The 22,581-nt window shown below is 37.9% G+C and overlaps 2 protein-coding genes across 51 annotated transcripts in view; one reads left to right on the forward strand and one right to left on the reverse strand.

Annotated features, from left to right (window-relative positions):
- Window positions 1-520: 520 nt before the first annotated feature.
- On the forward strand, window positions 521-8,721 carry naaladl1 (N-acetylated alpha-linked acidic dipeptidase like 1; the record flags this gene model as incomplete). The annotated part of the gene is made up of 19 exons (XM_081366710.1): window positions 521-717; window positions 854-1,026; window positions 1,212-1,333; window positions 2,327-2,446; window positions 2,584-2,773; window positions 2,856-2,949; window positions 3,043-3,147; window positions 3,256-3,341; window positions 4,030-4,149; window positions 4,380-4,465; window positions 4,562-4,625; window positions 4,715-4,782; window positions 4,870-4,955; window positions 5,060-5,153; window positions 5,258-5,339; window positions 5,479-5,652; window positions 5,813-5,900; window positions 8,304-8,396; window positions 8,544-8,721. The coding sequence occupies 19 exons, from the start codon at window positions 521-523 to the stop codon at window positions 8,719-8,721; spliced, it is 2,220 nt and encodes a 739-aa protein (XP_081222836.1).
- Window positions 8,722-9,224: 503 nt separating this feature from the next.
- The window catches only part of arvcfb (ARVCF delta catenin family member b), a 214,977-nt gene continuing 201,620 nt past the window's right edge, over window positions 9,225-22,581 (reverse strand). For 6 of the 50 annotated variants that reach the window (XM_081366701.1, XM_081366697.1, XM_081366695.1 and 3 more), the window contains 5 exons: window positions 21,493-21,685; window positions 18,975-19,086; window positions 18,337-18,424; window positions 16,187-16,278; window positions 9,233-11,800 (listed from right to left, as the gene is read on the reverse strand). In XM_081366701.1, the coding sequence (XP_081222827.1) occupies window positions 11,795-11,800; window positions 16,187-16,278; window positions 18,337-18,424; window positions 18,975-19,086; window positions 21,493-21,685 (491 nt within the window). In that variant the 3' untranslated portion in view covers window positions 9,233-11,794. Of the gene's footprint in view, window positions 11,801-13,300; window positions 13,414-16,165; window positions 16,279-16,897; window positions 16,952-18,160; window positions 18,194-18,336; window positions 18,425-18,974; window positions 19,087-21,492; window positions 21,686-22,581 lie in introns of all 50 variants that reach the window. The other 44 variants (XM_081366656.1, XM_081366667.1, XM_081366678.1 and 41 more) reach the window with 15 other exon arrangements.

A 22,581-nucleotide genomic window follows, 5' to 3' on the forward strand; every position in this document is an offset into this window, starting at 1 on the left:
GTAGTTGTAAACAAGAAAAACAGCAGAATGGGACCTTGAGCACCATAACAAGTTCTTAGTTTTCACATTTGTTTTAGTTTAGTATATATATATATATATATATATATATATATATATATATATATATATATATATATATATATATATATATATATATATATAATTATTATTATATATATTTTCTTGTAGTGGTCATAAAGTGTGACTATCAATGCTTGTAAACTCAGTGTGCATTCATCACTTAAACATAATTTTTACAGTTGTGCCAGGAGATAAAGTCCAACATGACATTTCACAAAAAAAACATTAATGAGTAAACTTTATGGTTCAGTTAAATCCCTCTTATCAGGAATAGGGATCTTGGAATGGCAGTTAGAAGGACAAAACAATTTCATCCATACGATCTTGACAGTTATTTCACACCCACTATCTCACCACTCTCTTCACAGGCTTTATTATAGAAGGATAGAGCTGGTTGACCATTCAGAAGGTGCATTTAGAGCTCTACCACACAGACATTATGCTTAAGGAGGTGTTGTTGGGTCTCCTTGTAGGAGCAGTGTTTTTTACTATAGGGATTCTGCTGGGACACTTCGCCATTGACAAGGGCAGTTCGGTGCCAGAGTGGGTCCGGGATGCATCTCGTGATGTGGATGAAAGTATCATTGAGAAATTCCTTGCAGAACTGGACACCAATGAAATTAAAGAAAACCTCAGGTGAAGCATTTATTCTGAAGCACACAAGTATGAGATTCTAAAAAGATGAAACGGCCAGCTTTATAGAACATCAGTCTGTATGGAGTTGTTTGTTTCAGCTGATTTAAGAATTTACTTTTGTGTTGTTTCTCCAAAGGGAGCTAACTAAGGTTCCCCACATGGCCACCACCCCTGGAGATGAAGCAACCGTAGAGTTTATGCTGAAGAGATGGAAGGACCCCAAAACAGGCTTGGACAATGCATGGAGAGAGGACTACAAGGTGTATCTGTCATTCCCTGACAAAACAAACCCCAACAAAGTCTCTGTTGGTAAGACAGCATATAGAATATCTTTTCAAAGCATAACTATTTAGTTCTGAATTCATTTCAGAACACCTAGTTTGAGACATTTTTCTGATTTGCTTTCAACACAATGAGTGAGATCAAAATCATATATTATCCAGAAATGTTAAACGATGTATAGGAAACTTAAGAAGAAACTCTGTTTTACTTAGTTGATCCAGAAAACAGAGTCCTGTTTACGGCAAGAGAGAAAGAGAAAGCATACAAACCAGAACAGGACGACCCAGAGGTGGTCCAGCCGTTCGCAGCATATTCCCCTGCAGGACATGTCAAGGTGTGCAGCGCAGCCTTCACCATCTTAAAATACTTCACAAATCATGAACGCTTACATTTTATTCTTTAAATAAATATGTAGTTTACTGACATTATCCATCCATTTGATTCGTAAAGCAGGAGAATACACTACCGTTTAAAAGTTTGGGGTCAGTAAGATCTTTTTTTGAAAGAAATTAATACTTTTGTTTAGCAAGGACACATTGATCACAAGTGACAGTAATGACATTTATAACGTCAAATAAATGCTGTTCTCTTTTGATCTCTCTATTTAAAGAAAAACTTTATTACGGTTTCCACAAAAATTTTAAAGTTTCAACATTGATAATAATAAGAAATGCTTGTTGAACAGCAAATCAGGATATTAGGATGATTTCTGAAGGATTATGTGACACTGAATAAATTACATTTTAAAATATATTACATTTTAAACATTAATAATATTTCACAATATTACATTTTTTTTTATCAAATAAATGCAGCCTTGGTAAGAATAAGAGACTTCTTTCAAAAACATTACAAATCTTGCAGACAGCACAATTTTGAAAGGCGGTGTACATTTAATACATTTATAATTATATCACTTTTTTATTTTCAAGTAATAATTACTTTTCCTTGTCTCTGATCAGTTTTTTCATTTTGTTTCATTTTTTTTAAAACTCCTCTGATGGAGATGTTATCATGAAATAAAGCCGATTATCTTATGACATAATGACAGCCATAACTCAAGACATATCTGAGCAAGAGAAGACCACGATTGTCTTTATTGCACTTGATTGTTTTAGAAACAAAACCGTAATGACCTTTGTTTCTTTCACTGTACCACTATATTGACTTTTTAAACAAGAGATTATTGTAAGCGTATCTTGCTATCACTAACTTTATCAAAAGCTTATATGATTGTGTAATTGTAGATATTATGGAGGTGAAATTTATGTCTGATTAAAACTGTGATATGGTCCAATATATTGACTCATCTGTGTTTTATATGCAGGGAGAACTTGTCTATGCAAACCAAGGTAAAATGAGTGACTTCGAGCTGTTAAACAGAACACTGGATCTGAGGGGAACCATCGCCATCACCAGATACGGAGGAGAAGGGAGATCAAAAAAAGTGAGAAAACACTTGTTAAATCTCCAAAAACAGCAGAAAAGGAAAATGCAGCATTAGGTATCAGTTTAGAAGACTGTTAGTAGTTTCATCACCTTGAATGCATACATGTTTACTCTCCGGTGACATGAATTTAACAGGCTATAAATGCAGCCAAGTTCGGCGTTGTTGGGGTGCTGGTCTATACCGATCCATATGACATTAATGATGGCCTGGTGTCGGAAAGTGACACCTACCCTCACTCCTGGTACCTGCCACCCTCTGGCGTCGAGCGAGGCTCATACAACATTGACTTTGGAGACTTGTTAACACCATACCTAGCTGCAAAAGGTAACCAGTGATTTTGTACATGAAAACAACGTATTACGTACGACACATAAACAACAACATATGCAATTGATTTCATTTGTAGATGATACATACAGAAGACCAAAAGAAGACATAACAGGTATCCCACCAATTCCAGCACAGCCAATAGGGTTTGAGGATGCTGAAAGGTTAATCTGGTAAGCGTAACTGTTTAAATATACTTTTTATTTCTTTAGTTACTCACTCTTTAGAATGTTTCCTTCTAATTCTGACTGAATTATCTGTGACAGTGAGCTTGATGGGGACGATGCCCCTACTGAATGGCAAGGCTCACTTAATTGCAAATACAAACTTGGAGGGCCAGGGTTCAAACCCACGTCTCCCTTAAACAACAGGTAAATGCTGCATATTTGTGTCCAATATATCTTCCAATGCTTGAACAAGTATGTTGGAGGGATATAATGTGGGACAGAATGAAAATAATGTTTTGTTTTGTCTGTCAGCAATGTACACATGGACATTTATAACACTGAGAGGCTGGAATATTCAGCGAATGTCATGGGAATAATCAGAGGCAGTGTGGAGCCAGGTAAGTTATTTGTCATAGTGTTAAAAAGCACGAAATGCCTGTTCTAATATAGCCTGGGTTTCCCCATGCTGCATTGCGCGCAGCGAGATTTTATTCACGCTGCTAGGCAGCCTGGACACCATGGACCAGATTTTCCCCTAAAAAAGGGAACCAATCACAGAACAGGCAGGGAGCAGCAAGACGATGATGACGTCTATGCGACACACCGAAGCAGTTTGTCTATATCTATGGATCCAACATGGCAGCAGACGCGAAGTTACCTTTCGATGCAGCCTTAGATAGTGTTCTAAGTACTTTAGAACGCAAGTTTATTTCGTCTTCTTCCTCGTCGAATTTCTGTCGCTCTACATACGTCATCTGGTATAATTGAAACGATTGGCTATGGGCTATGTACAGGCGCATTTGATAGACATTCGTAGCGCCCAATAAACGGCTCTGGGCATTCGTAAACCACGCCTCAAATACGAGAAAATGAACATGTGGTTCCCAGACCACGAGGTCTGACGTTAGCCAGGCTAGTTCTAATATACACATTCCCGAGAAATTATTTGGACGCCCAAGTCACACTTAAAATGTCTGAAATCTTTCTTGATACTGAAGACTGGAGTAATGATGCTGAAAATTCAGCTTTGCCATCACAGGAATAAATTGCATTTGCAAACTGTATTTTTGTATCCGTGTTGTTCAGACAGGTATGTGATCTATGGGAACCACAGGGACAGCTGGGTGCACGGAGCCATCGACCCCAGCAGCGGCACAGCAGTGATGCTAGAGATCACCAGAGTCCTGGGGAAGATGGTGAAGGAAGGTAAGGCCTAATGACATCCAACTGAATTTGACATCAAATGTGACTAGGGCTGGTTGTAGAGACCCAAATGAAGTACTTTGCTATGAGACAAGGTGGTCTAGGTATAATGAAAGCAACAGGAAGCTGCAATACAGAGGAAACATATAACATAGTGCATATAGTGTGCTTTATACAATTCTAGTGTTAGTTACAAGCAAAGAAAATCCAACAGTAATTCTCTATTCCCAAAGGGAGATGGCGACCTCGGCGGTCCATTATCTTTGGCAGTTGGGGAGCTGAAGAATTTGGTCTTATTGGATCTGCAGAATACACAGAGGTTTGTTAATAAAGACATTAGTAGCATTACTAAAAACTAGAATTAGAGCATGACAGATTCAACCGTTTTGGTGTTGAAAGCATTGTCCATCCTCAGGAGTACTTCAGTAAGCTGAGTGAACGCACTGTGGCGTACATCAACGTGGACATCTCAGTGTTTGGTACGGGCTGATGTTTTTCCTCTTGCAATATTTTCAATATTAATTTCATCCCGTGTTCCACTTGCTGAAATGCTTGATGTCCACCACAGCTAATGCCACTTTCAGAGCTTCTGCTTCTCCAGCAGCACAGAGCGTGCTTTTTACAGCCTCCAAACAGGTGAGGAACAAGCCTTGTATCTGCTCCCTTCCCTGAAGAATGACTTTCATGTCCTTCATAAGACTTTTATGAGTCGTGTGCTTTCAGGTTAATGCACCTGGAACAACCACATCAGTCTATGAGAACTGGATAAAATATTACAACAGAACCAGTCCAAATGGGCTTATACCAAAGTACGCTCTTATTATTCCACAATACTACCTCATGGTTCGCAAAGGGATTATAGCACCATGACTGGTAAAGTAATAATTCTCAATATTGTCAATTGTATTTGCAGTGTGGGCTTCTTGACAGGAGCAGGAAGTGATTACGCTGCTTTTATGCACTACCTTGGAATAACTTCTATGGACATTTCCTATTATTATGACCGGGTAAGTGGTCATCGCTAAGGCAATCAACCACTTGGCATTAAAAAATGTTAGGGTAATAATGTTATTAGAGTAATAATAACAACAGATTCTTGATCACTTTGCAGAGTAAAACAAGAGCGCGCATCTACCCAGCCTACCACACGGCCTATGACACCTTTGACTATGCATCTACGTTCATTGATCCAGGTGAAATGAATACTAAGGCTCTCAAACGAGACGATATATATTTACTAAATGCTATGAACGCTCTTTTAATACTAAAACATATTTATCAGCCTGTCCTCATCTGTTCTATTTTAAGTTCAAATGACTTTCCCTTATGCAGGTTTCACAAGTCACCAGGCAGTAGCCAGGACAGCAGGGAATGTGCTGGTGCGATTGGCTGACAGTCTTCTGTTGCCTTTTAACTGCAGTGACTATGCAGAAAGCTTGGAGCGGTACCTCAGTCAGGCGGTCACATCCTATGAGCAAAAACTTGCGGCTAAAGGAATCTCTATGGGTGAGTTAACAAGATTCAAACTGCTTTGGATGAGGGAAATGCTCCCTTTTTCCTAATCGTAATTGAATTCTGTCAACCTAAGAGTTAATACAAGGTGAGAGCGATAGAAGTTATGTACTGTAAGTGTCAAAGTGGCAATGAGCACTTTCTCCCATCCCAGAATCCTTGAAGAAAGCTGTGCAGTTATTCCGAGATACAGCCACCAAACTGGATCATTTGATCAGGGATTCAGATCTCGCAAAAGAAACGTAAGTTAACCCTGTAAAGCATGACATAGGAAATAATAGTTAATATGGAACCGTTTATTGAACCTTTAGGCAAAATGCATGTATAAAACAAGTTTGCATATGTGTTTTATGTGGAGTATAACATTTTATAAATCAGGTTTTTATGGCTCATATAGGAGGAGAATATGGAGCTCATACTTGAGGAAAAAAACAGGCCCAAACTGAGCAAAAGCAGACTACTTACAAAAAATTTATATAATGTAAACATCTCTATACAGTGAGGAAAATAAGTATTTGAACACCCTTTGAACACCCTGCTATTTTGCAAGTTCTCCCACTTGGAAATCATGGAGGGGTCTGAAATTGTCATCGTAGGTGCATGTCCACTGTGAGAGACATAATCTAAAAAAAAAAATCCAGAAATCACAATATATGATTTTTTAACTATTTATTTGTATGATACAGCTGCAAATAAGTATTTGAACACCTGTCTATCAGCTAGAATTCTGACCCTCAAAGACCTGTTAGTCTGCCTTTAAAATGTCCACCTCCACTCCATTTATTATCCTAAATTAGATGCACCTTTTTGAGATCGTTAGCTGCATAAAGACACCTAACTACTAACATGGCCAAGACCAAAGAGCTGTCCAAAGACACTAGAGACAAAATTGTACACCTCCACAAGGCTGGAAAGGGCTACGGGGAAATTGCCAAGCAGCTTGGTGAAAAAAGGTCCACTGTTGGAGCAATCATTAGAAAATGGAAGAAGCTAAACATGACTGTCAATATCCCTCGGACTGGGGCTCCATGCAAGATCTCACCTTGTGGGGTCTCAATGATCCTAAGAAAGGTGAAAAAACAGCCCAGAACTACACGGGAGGAGCTGGTCAATGACCTGAAAAGAGCTGGGACCACCGTTTCCAAGGTTACTGTTGGTAATACACTAAGACGTCATGGTTTGAAATCATGCATGGCACGGAAGGTTCCCCTGCTTAAACCAGCACATGTCAAGGCCCGTCTTAAGTTTGCCAATGACCATTTGGATGATCATGGGAGAAAGTAATGTGGTCAGATGAGACCAAAATAGAACTTTTTGGTCATAATTCCACTAAACGTGTTTGGAGGAAGAAGAATGATGAGTACCATCCCAAGAACACCATCCCTACTGTGAAGCATGGGGGTGATAGCATCATGCTTTGGGGGTGTTTTTCTGCACATGGGACAGGGCGACTGCACTGTATTAAGGAGAGGATGACCGGGGCCATGTATTGCGAGATTTTGGGGAACAACCTCCTTCCCTCAGTTAGAGCATTGAAGATGGGTCGAGGCTGGGTCTTAATGACCCGAAGCACACAGCCAGGATAACCAAGGAGTGGCTCTGTAAGAAGCATATCAAGGTTCTGGTGTGGCCTAGCCAGTCTCCAGACCTAAACCCAATAGAGAATCTTTGGAGGGAGCTCAAACTCTGTGTTTCTCAGCGACAGCCCAGAAACCTGACTGATCTAGAGAAGATCTGTGTGGAGGAGTGGGCCAAAATCCCTCCTTCAGTGTGTGCAAACCTGGTGAAAAACTACAGGAAACGTTTGACCTCTGTAATTGCAAACAAAGGCTACTGTACCAAATATTAACATTGATTTTCTCAGGTGTTCAAATACTTATTTGCAGCTGTATCACACAAATAAATAGTTAAAAAATCATACATTGTGATTTCTGGATTTTTTTTTTTAGATTATGTCTCTCACAGTGGACATGCACCTACGATGACAATTTCAGACCCCTCCATGATTTCTAAGTGGGAGAACTTGCAAAATAGCAGGGTGTTCAAATACTTATTTTCCTCACTGTATATCACAGTAATGTATCTTAGTAAGATATTTTTAATGCTTAATTTTAGAGCTCTGTAGTTTTTGTTATACTGAACATAGAATCCAATGCAACAGAATGATGCTTGAGAGATGCACAAAATAAACGTTCCTCAAATTCCTGATGAATCATATTTCATACTCATATTTTTAACATGGTTTTCCTAACAAATGCCTGTGCCAATGTCTGGATAAAGTTGCTTCAGTCCAGTATAGTGTTCATCTTGAAATATTACTAATAACATAAAAGTTATTCTTTACGTTAACTTTATAAAAATGTCACAGCAAAAAAGACATGTGTACCACAACATGGAGGGGGACGTTTTTCTTTTTTTTGCTAATAAAATATAATCTGTCAACCAGACTACAGAAGGCATGTAATAGATTCTATTCAACAGGTTTTTCAGAAATGTTTTGTTCATGTTGATCATTTAGAAATCTTATAAATGTGCATTTCAACTATGATACAGTAGGCTTTAAAGGGTTAAAATGATGTTAAAATATACATCATGTGTGTCAGGGGTACACAACAGCATAAATATTACTTCTGTCTTCACAACAGGCCTCTGAAGACTCGCAGAATTAATGATCAGCTCATGCTGCTGGACAGGGCTTTCCTTGACCCGTTAGCGTTCCCAGAACAATATGGTTTCAGGTATGAAGCAGCATTATTAAAACATCCTGCTACTAATGACCAGTCCCTTATGAATAATAATTAGCATTCCACTGACCATCCTTCATTTGTTCATGCTGATGTCACACCTGTTCGCAATCACTTCTACCGCTCTCTGGCATCACACAGGCACGTGATATGGGCGTCGAGGTCATCGAGTGTGCCCACCTTCCCCGGCCTGGCAGATGCAGTAGAGAAGGCTGAGAGCACTGACCTGAAGGAAGACTGGGATCAGGCTCACAAACACTTATCCATCGTCACACAGGCCATCGCAGGAGCCGCACACACACTGGATGATGTGATTTAATGCACGCTGAACTTCGAACTTTAACATTTCCAACAAAGGAAACTTCTTGAGAGAAGGAGAAATATTTTACTGTTTTTTAACCAAATGAAATTCCTACACATTTGACTTTGAAATGAATATTTGCGCTGTCAGAGGGTGTGCGAAGGGAGTATCAACCTTTAAATCATGTACAAAAATGGGCGAGTTCTGAACTACCACTCCCAGCAGATTCCTAGTGCAAAAAACTGTTTTCTGATGAAAAAACGTTTGACAAGTTGTTTGCAGTAAATACATGATTCGCCTGAAATGAAAGCTGAAAGTTCTTTGTGAATTAAAGAGAGAGTTTTTCTGTCATTATTTACTCACCCACATGCTATCCAGATCTGTATGGCTTACTTTCTTCTGTGGAACATGAAAACCATTTTCAAACAACTGTTTTTATCCATACACTGAACGTCAATGGAGTCCAAAACAACAAAATATCCCTATAAATGAAACGGAAAAGAAACAAGCAGACAGAATTCACTCTTTTCAGGCATGATTTATTGAAAACACACCAAAATGATACTCTACAAACCTGGATTTGTCTTTAACAAGAGCAATTCTCTCTTCTGGGTATTAGTAAAATTAACAATACATTCGGTCACTGTGGCATTGTTCTTGAGTGCTAGGAAAGCATTAACAACTATATAATCAAACCCTTTTACTGTATGTTTATATCTTTTAAAAGTTTATAATACAATGTAATACAAGGCAAAACCCACCACCAGTCTAGACTACATTGAGAACACAGAGTGAGTGAAAGTGGGAGGAGCCAGAGACAGGAGGGGTGTGTGTGTGTGTGTGTGTGTAAGAGAGATGGAGATAGAAAGAGAGAGAAAGAGCAGTCAGGGACCAATAAAACATATAAAACACACTTATCTTTTTCATCTAACATGGAAAAAAGGTTAAGGCACATGATAGTTACAAACACATTTGCTACCAAGTTGTACACGTACTGATTTTTGATGCTCTGAATTAATGATATCTACAATAGTAGGTTTCTCTTAAATCCATTTCAACATCCGTTGTTCTAGAAATATACAATCTGATGCAAATTCACACTCCGGGAACCTCTCGTACTACATGGTACCAAAATCCTTTGGTTGTATTCTGCAAAAAGGCAGTCAGGAACAGACAGTCAAATATTAATAATGAACCTACACAAGGCTAAAGATCTCGATGTGAATGTACACAACAATTCATCTTCAAAAGTGAAAATTATTACACAGTTATTTTGTTATTAGAAGTCTATGAAAAAATCCTTGCTATAGAGAGTTAGCCTATATAGAGTCACATGACAGAAATCAGACGATAAAGCAGACGCGTGTTGCTTGCCTCACATTACATGGAAACTGCCTGGAATAAAAACAAAATTTGTCATCCTACTTGGTATGTCAGTGTTTGTCCCTTTTTATGTGTTTATGAGTAAAATGATATGTAAAATACAGGATTTCTTTACATTGACGGGTGGAACATTTACAGCATTTGCTTTTTTCTCATCTGAGTGTCCAGATTGTAATATCCAATTTACAAATAAATAAAACTAAATGAATGAAAACAACATTAAAACGTTGTCATGCTTGTTTGTTATACTCAAGAGATACACTTTTATGTAAAAGTATTTTGGCTTGCATAAATGAAATGTAGTGTCTATCCCTGATTCCTCTTCTGTAATATTCCTCGTCTTTCCTGATGAACACTTAAATTCTGTCAACCAATCAGATCATTTTGAACATGTTTTCCAATTGAAAAAAAAAAGAACATTGAAAATAAATGCTTCCATTTAACAAAGCAAGATGTAAAAAATATAAAATATAAATAGACAATGATAATGACTCTACAGCCTTCGATAAACAATTATCTAAAGCAATGATCTTTTTATTATATTATTATTAATTTTTATACAAACATGGCCATGCTTTATGTACGGAATACTGAATGTGCTCTGAACAAACTGTTATGGATTCACATCTATCAATGTTATAAAGAACATTGTGATCCCACCCCCCTCTTTTTTATCTTTGCAACCTAATATACATTTATAAAACAACAAAAATATAAAATGTTTTAAAATCTACTTTTATGACAACAGGAGCAACTGAATCCCCCTACTATCCCTCATAACACAATCTACATATTAACAAATAGATTTTTCCCCATCTTTACCCCTTATTAAATAAACCAAAGCAAAAGCTGGTAAGTGCCAGTGTTACCCAGCATGCCTCTGCAGCTGGACATGTCAAGAGGAATACAGGATGAGCACTGAAAGCGCAGCAGGTCTCCTCCCTTCAGCTTCGCTATGAGCAGATGTCAGTGTTCTCAGTGAGAAGAAACAAACACAGTGATAACATGTCTTTAAAGTTGCTTTATGAAGCCAGCACACAGAAATCGCAAAGCGTGCATTTCAATATAGACCCCCCCGGACATTGTATGTGTCCCCACACCGCTGTAATGGACAACGACAAAAATAACAAACTTTCCTTTTCCTCCTTCACAAGTGTCCTCCACTATTTTAGATAACCCAAACGTTCATTAAAACTCTACAAAATGAAAACAGACAAAAAAAAAAGAAAAAAGTCACAATTCACTGCACTTCTGGGGAAAACAAATCCACAAAACAAACAGTAATCAGGCAGAAACGTACAACAAAAATAATATAGGCAAATTATATTTTTTTTGTTTTGACATAAAAATAGTTTCTTTTCTTATTTCCTCTTTGCACTCAATCCAATTCTTTCCAATGCACGTCCACGTCCGCGACAGCACTTCCTGTACACTCAATCCTTCCATCATTCCAGCAAATCCTCAGTTCTGGGTACACTACGTCCAGTGGGAATGTACATATGAGAAGTGGTATTTTTTTTTCTTCTTTTTTTTTAAACAGTTTTTTTTTTTTTTTACTGGTTGAGAAATCTGAAAATACTGAAAGTTTGTATCTCTCGCTCTTTTAGGCAAACGTCTTCAGATGAGTCCACATCAGGGTGAGTTCTGCGGTTAATGGCAGTGGTGACTCGTGAAATCCTTGTGTGGAAAGATGCAGCGCTGTTGCGAGCTAAGCCTGCAGCGGAGAGGGCACGACAGCCACAGATATCAGAAGACATCATCAGACTAAATGAAAATATGTGTTCTATTGAGAGATATTTCTATTATGGTCATCAAACTAATTCCTGATTACATTAGACATGCATATGATAATGTTTGCAAAATGGAAGTGAGCATGTTGATTGAATGATGGATGATTTGTTGAAACTAAGGACATTTTTTCTCTACATAACTTACCAGATCTGAACCATGTAGCCAAAGTTACAAAAGCAAATATGATATTATGTTAAAACAAAACTTTGTCTTTATTCAAATTTGTTTTCATGAATGACAAACTAATAAGATCCTCTAGACATGATTGAATTCTACATGTCTCAAAGGCCAGGATTGAACTGATAATGGTTTTCTGCTAGACAGATCTAGTATGGGATTAAGAATGCGTGAATGATGAGTAGATGTTTGCCAAGCATGAGAGTGAAAAACAGACGATGGAGAAGCTAACCCAGGGAAGGCAGCACTGCCCATAATAACATGCATGACAGTGTATTTTGGTCAATGAAGTCCACTTTTCACCAGGAAACTAATTAAATACACTACGAATTAAAAGTTTAGGGTCAGTAAAAAAACAAACACTTATTTAGCAAGGATGCATTAAATGAATCAAAAGTGACAGTAAAGACATTTATAATGTTACAAAATATTTCTATTTCAAAGATATACTGTTCTTTTGAACTTTCTATCAAAGAATCCTGTAAAAAATGCATCTGTACATCTTGTACTGTAGAATATTACCGGAACCTAATGAATGTAATATATGTTGCACCTGTTGACCATTGTGTCTATGTGTATGTATGCTTGGGTATACATGAGAATATGTGCTCTTTACACACAGAAACTTTCAGTAGCGCAGAAATGTCTAGTCAACACTGTTCTGTGATTTATCAATAAAATAGCTTGGAAACTGAAAAGTTGTAGCATATATTTCTACCCACAAAACCCACAGCTTCACTACTGTTAGCGAGATGCTGCCAGGTAGAATTAATCCACACGCAATCACTCTCTCATTAATGCATTCATATAAACGTAATCTTTACTGTGCTACTTTATATCTGATTTAGAACGAGACAAAATCAGTGAGAAATATGACGACCCAAAGATATGAGTATGTATATAGGTATATATACCATGTTCCTTGTCCCGTTCTTTGAAATTTGTTTCCAAAATCTTAACGACCCAAAACTTTAAACGGTAGTGTACAAGCAATAGACACTTTTTCATGCTCCACTTCTCAAAAAAAGGTCCTATTTTCTCTATTCGGAATCACGCTCCTCATGATACTAGTAGCGTCACAGAGAAAATATTTTTTTTAAATATCTGAGCATGCACTTGTCAGCCAATGCACTTCTCTGGGTTAGACAGAGCAAATGATAACATAGGGTGGTTGTTATTTCATAAACAGAACGAGCGAGAACAAAACTACTAATAAAAACATCCAAATCAAACACATAAGACCTACCATGCATGCATTTAGACCCAGGAGTCAACAGGCTGAGGTTTAACATCACAAGCATCCACCAGACTGACAGTCGGCCTGTTGCTCCTGATATAGTGTTTCCTATTTGTGTCATTCTGCAGCAGTGGGAGAGGGGTTCAAATCAGCAAAACCAACAGTTTAAACACACAGAGAAAGGCAGAGTTAGTCCTCGCAACAGGGAAGCTCAAGGGGAAAATAAACAGTTAGAAATTATAGAAGAGAAAGCATGCAGAACAGAATAAAGAACCATTCCGAAAACAATACAAATTTGGTCGACGTGATATATTCATGTATCAAAAGCATGTTGTGCCAACAAGGACCCCTAGAGGGAGCAACTTCATTGTATTAGTAGGAAAATAACTCTCTTTACTGTCTGCCTAATATTCTGACAATGAAAAATAATCTGACGGTCTGATCGAAATCTGACAGTCACAGCAACATATCAGAATTTGTCATGACATCAATTAAAGCGTTTGTAAAGCCTAACAATGAAATACGGCAGGCAGCTGTTGAGATACAAAGCCCAGTCACAATGCTGAGACGGACTACAGATGGTGCAGAAATGTAGTCGTCAATAATGCAGTGTCTCCATGAACACGCTCATCTATGAGCACAGTGTGGCCTCTTTCAAACGCAGACACACAGTAAAGCAAATCACTCTCACGCTGGGCTGTGATAACACTATAATATGAGATGACTTCATATAAGTGAAGAGGGAGTAAGAGAACTCAATCTACTGTTGCAGAAGCACTTGATATGCAAGTCAACCTCTCTTACAGATGCCAGTCAGAGGGGGAAATAGCAGCACCAGACAGTTTCTTAATCATCTCTACATTAATGACTTTAATATCACAAAGCTGAAGTTTAATTATGTATTTAAGACTGTATGAGGGGAAGTCAAGTTTACTATCTCAAATATACAGATATGGACATTGTGATTCAAGTTTGTCAAACCTGATGATCCTGTTGTCTGTTATGATTTGAAAATGCATGCCTGACCAACACCTGACCAAAGGGTCACATGATTAATGCCACAAATTTACTTATTTAATTAGTGACCTAGCTCAAAATATAGTGTTTCAAATGTTAATAAACATGTTTACAATTTTTCATTTCACAAGCTGCTTAAATTAGATTTTGAATCTCAGGATATCAATGTGGTCTCAGACTTTTGTACCCCAGCATGTAAAAAAAGAATTAGATTTAAACATTTTTATTGACACTTCAGTTCTGGATAAAAAGTATTATCAACATTTCTCTTGACTGTGTCTGGTATTTTGCATAACATTTCTGCCTGCTGTTTGTAACTACCATCGTAATGGGGGTGTCTATGCTCACTTTTAGAATATTAATTTAAATATAGAATTTATACATCTAGCTTTCAAGGTCTATTGAGTAAAATCTCATTAATTTGCATTATTGAAAAACTGATTTTTAATGATGGAAGCTGATTTACCAGTCTTAAACGATTAGTTCACTTTTAAAAAAACTTTTGCTGATAATTTACTCACCCCCATGTCATCCAAGATGTCCATGTCTTTCTTTCTTCAGTCGAAAAGAAATTAAGGTTTTTGATGAAAACATTCCAGGATTTTTCTCCATATAATGGACTTCAATGGGACCCAAACGGTTCAAGGTCCAAATGACAGTTTCAGTGCAGCTTCAAAGGGCTTTAAACGATACCAGCCGATGAATAAGGGTCTTATCTAGCGAAACGATCGGTCATTTCAAAAATAAATAAAGTTTAAGCTTTATAAGCACAAATGCTAGCTTTGTTCTGTTCTGTGATGCGCGTTCGTGACGTCATGTAATACGCAATTACGTTGAAAAGGTCATGCTTTTCTGTCCTGACAAAAAAATTCTTTTACGCTTTTTAATATTAAAACACCCAGGATACGCACATGAAATGGGCATTTTAAACGATAAACTGACACAAAGACATTTGAATATGTGTATATGGTCCTCCTTCCGCACATTACGTGACGTCACGAACGCGCATCACAGAACATAACAAGGCGAGCATTTGTGCTTATAAAACTTAAACTTTTTTATTTATTTTTGAAATGACCGATCGTTTCGCTAGATAAGACCCTTATTCATCGGCTGGTATCGTTTAAAGCCCTTTGAAGCTGCACTGAAACTGTCATTTGGACCTTGAACCGTTTGGGGCCCATTGAAGTTCATTATATGGAGAAAAATCCTGGAATGTTTTCATCAAAAACCTTAATTTCTTTTCGACTGAAGAAAGAAAGACATGGACATCTTGGATGACATGGGGGTGAGTAAATTATCAGCAAAAGTTTTTTTAAAAGTGAACTAATCCTTTAATGTCGATTTTTTTTTTTTTATATTTCTGAATGTTGTTTGCAACTACAATTGTACTGGGGGTTTCTATGATGCCTTAAAGGGCTATTTCACCACTGGAAAGATGAATGTGTATTTAAATTGGGTCATTTATGTACTGTAGCAGAAATGTGAAATTATTTTAGAAGTTGGTGCCTTCTAGACTGAGAAAAGCCAGAATGAATTTTTTTTTGGCTCATGTGAAATAGAAATAGAAATAGTTCCTTAGTAGCACAGTTCCAAAGTATGAAAACCATTTTGGCTTGTTTTGGTGAACCAAATTGCTTATTTTCCCTCAGACCATATGCTATGATGCTGTCTAGTTACAGTAACTGCTGCACCATGGCTCCGACACAGATTCACTGTTAATATATAATTTCTCTTTCCTATGGAAAATTGCAGTGTTGGTGCCTGAAGCAACTAACGAGACAGAGACGTTTTTACCACACTACCACAGACAGCACTGTCACACTCAGATTAAACAGATGTAGAAACATGTCTCACTTCTGACACTTCTGATCTGACCTTTAACGGCTCCCGCTCCTGCAGATCCGACGAGCCGTCGCTGCTTTTGTACTTGGATTCTTTGTCTCGCTGGTCAATCGTCGAATAGCCATCTAATGAGAGGGAAAGAAAGCAGAGCAACTCTGTTATCATGATCGGGGTGTCAGCACCCTCAGCATGGCTCTTCAAACAAGCAGCGACAGATCCCTCAACCTTCAGCTGGAAGCGTCCCGTACGTGCTGCGTTCACAGATGTTTTCATGCTCGCAGCTGAGCGCGTGATGTGTGTGATTACTGTGCGGGTTTGTGTATGTGTGCATGAATGTTGTGTATATTTCTTGACTTCCTTCCAGCCACTCAAACAGCACCCCATCTTCAGCCTCTGTCCAATAATTGTCAGTCAGGCTTGGAGAGGATGCTGCTTCAGTGGAGAAGATCAGAGAGACGGCACCATAATGAAGAGGTGGTACTCTGTGGTGAACAAGCAATAGAGCTTCTGCTCAAATTTCCATCGGCCCATACACCCCAAACACAACAGCACTACTAATCTTATTAAAAGAGGGGTTTTGCAGACAGCATTGGAATGAAACTCTACAGGGGGAAAAAAATGCAGTAAGGATTTCATTACTTTTTAAAACTAATCGCAAATTAAGAGGGATTATGGTTTTGTATTCTCACAAAACCATATTAGTCTGTAGGGTTTGTTTTTGAGGGCATGCCGAAATGGTCTTACCTGGACCGAGTTCGTCCATAGGTATCATATCCCCACCGCTACACCCTCTGTTGCCTGCAAAGCATTTTACAGGCTGGATTTTTCACGGAACTAACACTTTTTAGAAAATTAATTTAAGTAGAAAATCTCTCCATGTAGCTTTCAAGGTATATAGAGTAAAATCTCATTCCTTTGCATTATTGAGAAACTGATTTAAAATATACTTTAATTACATAATTCTCTGAAATACTTCACTACACACAATTCTGAAGTGAAAGCCACCAATCCGAGGAGACACAGGAAGTGAAAAGTGACTGCCCACTTCCATAAATCATAGAAATGACAATCAAATCAGTCACTTTACACTCTCACTAAACTTATCTGTATGTATGTATATACTACCGTTAAAACAATTGGGGCCAGTAAGATTTCTTTTTGGATAAAATTCCATAAAAATACTAAGCAGCACAACGATAAATGTTTCTTGAGCACCAAATCAGTATATTAAATGATTTCTGAAGGATCATGTGACTGAAGACTGGATTAAAGCCTGCTAAAAATCCAGCTTTGCCACCAGAGGAATAAATGATATATTAAAATATATTACAATAGAAAAGTTATTTTAATTTGTAATAATATTTCATAATATAACTGTTTTTACTGTATTTTTGATCAAATAAATGCCCGCTTTGGTGAGGCACTCACCAATACTCTTACTGACCCTAATGTTTTGAATGGTAGTGTATATTTTAGTAATAGACTTCTAAAATATTATACTCCCAAATAATGATCTTAAGTTAACAGTTTCATATTTTATTGCTGTTGCTGATTTGATAACATCATTTGTAATGGTTCATGGATGCTGGCTGGTTTCAGTTATGGAGAAAATTAATGAGAAAAATCCTTCCAGAACAAAGGCTGCTGAAAAGCTGCTGAAAAGCGGTCACTGTTGTGCTCTATTCTCCACATTCAGGCAAGCAGGGAATGGTGAGGGACTGATGGATGTGATCAAATGCATCACTGTCATGAGCATCCATGCTAACAGCAGTAATAAAATCAGAAAAAAAGCCAAAGCTGTCATGCTAACTCCTCTCTCAATGAGATGTGCCCGGGTGGACGGATGGTGCTCAGTAATTTACCATCATTTTACTTGAGAGTGAATGAATAACGAGCTCCTATACTGAGGCCCATTCATTTGCTGTCTGATCCTCATAAATCATTCTGTATCATATGAACTGCTCAAATGACCGATTAAAGCACAAGAGATGCGGCAGCTGCACTCACCAGCTGAGCAGTGGGGGTGAAAGATCAAGCATTCTGCCACATGTTAAAACACAAAAGTAGTAGAGTTTAGAATATGTGCTCGCTCAGGTGCACCTGAACCTCCAGAACTCCCCTGAGCGGCCAGATTTGCTGTTATCCATAGTGTGTAAAGTCTCTGTTTGGGGTCTTACGCTAACCTTGATTCTTCTCCATCAAGGGAAGTGTAGTGTCGTCGTAGCCAGGCTTGCAGCTCTTGGATCCTTTGGGGGTGCCAGTTGCTGTCGGCTGAGAAGGATCAAGAGGACAATGTTTCAGAAATATAGGACCAAAGTAACAAGTAACAAGTAATAAAATATAAAGATAAGGGATGCAAAGGAATCTCGCAGAAACTGTCAAGAAATGTGATGTTCAACTTCTTTAAGACATTTGTGTTGTGCATTAAGGAAAAGAAATCTATTATTAGAACCAAATAAAACAAAATACATTATGAAATAATTTTCCTGGCAACTAGGCACAAAACTAAAGCACATTTTATCTCAAATTCTCATGCAAAAACAACAACAAAAGTACTTATGTACGAGACATTAAAATTAGTGCATTCATACAATAGAATTTAAGTAGATTTGTAAAATACAACATATATGAAGTATACATAATGGCACATTAGCAACATTTTAAAATTTGATATTTAAAAAAAAACTTTCATTCATTTATTACAGTTTTTTTCTTTAGATTTTGGAGTGAAATGCAAACCAGACATTTATTCACTTGATTTACTCTTCAATACTTTACCATTTGGCATTAGAATAAGTGAGAAATCAGTGCTCCGCTCTACCTGGAAGTGCGTTTTATTCCAGCCATCCTTGGTCAGGCCATTTCTCAGCTCCTTATAGCTCCAAACCGTCTGTAGTACATGGGAAGCAGCTTTGGTCTCCCTTGCAGACTGGCTGCAATGCATAAACATGCAGGGAAAGAGAGTTATGAGGAAGCCAGAGCCCATTGGAATAACTCTCAAATTCAAAGTCATCTATTCCCCTTCCAGCATCGTGAAGTCACTACGGCACCAATCTCCAACCCCTGTGGCCACAGATTTCTCTCTTTTCACTTCATTAGCTTTTCCTGTGATCCTCACTTAATTACCAGGAGCCTCCGACTTCAAAGCCACATCTCCAGAGTCAGAAAGAGAAGGATAGAAGCCGTGTAGCCACTCTCCAGTCAAGCATGTACTCTTTAAAAAGTTAATCTCTCACAATCAATATTTAGTTTTGGGTAAAATCACAGTATAAATGATGTGAAGTTTTAAATGAGGTCACATGTGGAAAGGAAGGAGGAGGTTTGTTTAACATATGGCTTACTCTCTGTTCTTGCTGCTTTTGATATCTACAGCACTACACCACTTAATATTCAGTTTTTCACATGCATATATTAAAGATGACATGTGTGGTGATAAAAATAAGACACTTCAAAGAGCAGCAACTCTTGTTGCTGTTTTTCTCTGCGAGTTGAGGAGGACCCAAACAAATGGAAGATGTTTGCACAGATCAAAAACCTGTTGTTGGTGCACACATCACTAAGTGAGCCTTAAGAAGTCATAGTTGCTTGAAGAGGATGTACTGTAGATAGTTGGCTTGATATATAAATTACAACACAGAAAGCATGTTTAAATTATGTACCATGAAAATTAGGTCTAAAAAGTGAAAAGAGAGATTAAAATGTTAACGCTTTTTCGAAACATTTTATACTTTTAAACTCTTACTCTTTTTATACTCATTAAATATACTCTTATTTTTATCTTAAAAATAACTTAAGCAGAAATCAGAATGGAGTTTACAGTGTGAATATAGCTTAAGGGCCCTATTTTAACAATCTGAAACGCAAATATCAAACGCGAAACGCAAGTAACTTTGTGGGCGGGTCTTGGGCGCTGTTGCTATTATACCGCCGGGATAAATGACTCTTGCGCCCGAAGCAAATCTAAAATGTGTTGGTCTGAAGTAGCTACATTACTCATAGGTGTGGTTTGGGCGTAACGTGAAATAAACCAATCAGAGCGTCATCTCACATTCCCTTTAAAAGCAGGCGTGCTTGTTCCATGGCGGATTGCTATTATAACGACGGATTTGCCAGTGCCAGCAGCGGTTCACAGCCGAGGAAAACCGACGTTCTCGTCAGGGCCGTAAAACACAGAGAAGTGACATTGTATGGGGATGGGAGAAACCCACCCAAATTAGCTTCGGTTAAACAGGCGTATAATAATTTGGGTAAATGTGTAAGCTAGATTTATGCCTATTTTTTCACATGTTCATGGACACAACGATTTCCCTCGTGTGGAATATTTTTCCTTGTAATTATGTATGGTTTGCAAAAATGGCAACTGCTGCGTCTGTGTGTAGATGAGAGAAGCAAAGTGTATGCGCGTTGTGCACACGCTACATTATGGCTAAGCATGCGCCCTTAAAGGGTTAGTTCACCCAAAAATGAAAATTCTGTCAGTAATTACTCACCCTCATGTTGTTCCAACCGCGTAAGACCTTCGTTCATCTTCGGAACACAAATTAAGATATTTTTGATGAAATCAGAGCTATGTCTCACTCCTCCATAGGCTGCTATGTGACCGAAACTTGCTGGCCCAGAAAAGTTATTAAAGAGATCGTTAATATAGTCCAAGTGACTCCAGTGGCTCAATCTTAAGTATATCAAGCGACGAGAATACTTTTTGTGCGCAAAAACAAACAAAAATAACGACTTTATTCCACTTTTCATTTCCTTCTCTCTGGGCCTCGCAGTGTTTTTGCGCTGCGCGTCTGTGTTGCACGTCATCACGCATCACACACATGACCGGCGTCGGCCAATAGTGAGCCTACGTGGTGACGTGTAACACAGACGCGCTGCGCAAAAAGACTACGCGAACCAACTAGAGGCCCAGAGAGAAGGAAATGAAAAGTGGAATAAAGTCGTTATTTTTGTTTGTTTTTGCGCACAAAATGTATTCTCGTCGCTTGATATACTTAAGATTGAGCCACTGGAGTCACTTGGACTATATTACTGATCTCTTTAATGACTTTTCTGGGCCAGCAAGTTTCGGTCACATAGCAGCCTATGGAGGAGTGAGACATAGCTCAGATTTCATCAAAAATATCTTAATTTGTGTTCCGAAGATGAACGAAGGTCTTACGCGGTTGGAACAACATGAGGGTGAGTAATTACTGACAGAATTTTCATTTTTGGGTGAACTAACCCTTTAAAAAAGCATCTGAATAAAGCCCCACTGACTTTAGACTAGGTTTTTCCTGGTCTGTGGAGGAATTGAATTCTGAAACTGCGTCATGGTCAGTGCTCCATTCACTTCCTACCTGGTCCTGTTGATGGCCACAAGTTTGTCGATTGCTTGCGCAGTAATGAGAGAGCGGGCGTTCTCAGAGCTGTCAGTGATGATTTCATGGATGGTGTTGAGGATGGCCACCACTGTGTCCTCCTCCAGGTTCTTGGCTGGCCGCTGCTGTCCGCTGGGCAGGTTGCTGACCAAGTCCCTCATGGCGTAACTCCCTGAGGATGATAGTACAAAAGAATGATAGATTCGGCTCTGGAAAAGAGCAAAACAAGATGCAGAAACCCAGAAGCAGAATATAATTGTGCCACAGCGTAAACACTGATTTGTATTCATAATCTTCTACATATCAGGTTCATTAACATTAACTGTTGCCTTCTGGGTAAAAATCGAATGAAATAATTTAAGAGCACAGAGTAACAGTTTATTTTTTTATTACGTTTTTTGTTTTACCAATTTTGTTGTACAAATACTACTCACATTTAGCCATGCTTCATATATTTTTCAAGCTACACTAATGATTCAAAAGTCTGGGGGCAGTAAGTTTTTTTTATTTAAATAAGTTAATACTTTTATTCCACAAGGATGCATTAAATTGATCAAAAGCAACAGTAAAAACTTTTACATTGTTACAAAAATATACATATTTCAAATAAATGCAGTTCTTTTGAAATATTGGTTTATAAAAGAATCCTGAAAAAAATATCAGTTTCTACAAAAATAACACAACGGTTTTCAACATTAATAATAGGAAATTATTCTTGAGCAGAAATGATTTCTGAAGTAAACTGCTGAAAATTCAGCTTTGCCATCACAGGTATAAATTACATTTTAAAATATTTAAAAACTGACAGTTATTTTAAATTGTAATAATATTTCACAGTATTACTGTTTTTACTGCATTTTGATCAAATAAATGCAGCATTGGTCCTTCAAAGCATTTAAAAATCTTTCTGACCACAAACATTTGAAAGGTAGTGTAGGTGGCCAATATAAGAGGGGTTATAGAGATCAAGTGCTATTAAGCTGGTCATGTGATCTCAACATGTCAGACCCATGAAGGTACTGCACCATATAAAATAAAAAAGTTTTTATCCGGCTACTGTGATTTGTG

Source organism: Scardinius erythrophthalmus, assembly GCF_964197995.2.
Source record: "Scardinius erythrophthalmus genome assembly, chromosome: 5".
Classification (NCBI taxonomy): domain Eukaryota; kingdom Metazoa; phylum Chordata; class Actinopteri; order Cypriniformes; family Leuciscidae; genus Scardinius; species Scardinius erythrophthalmus.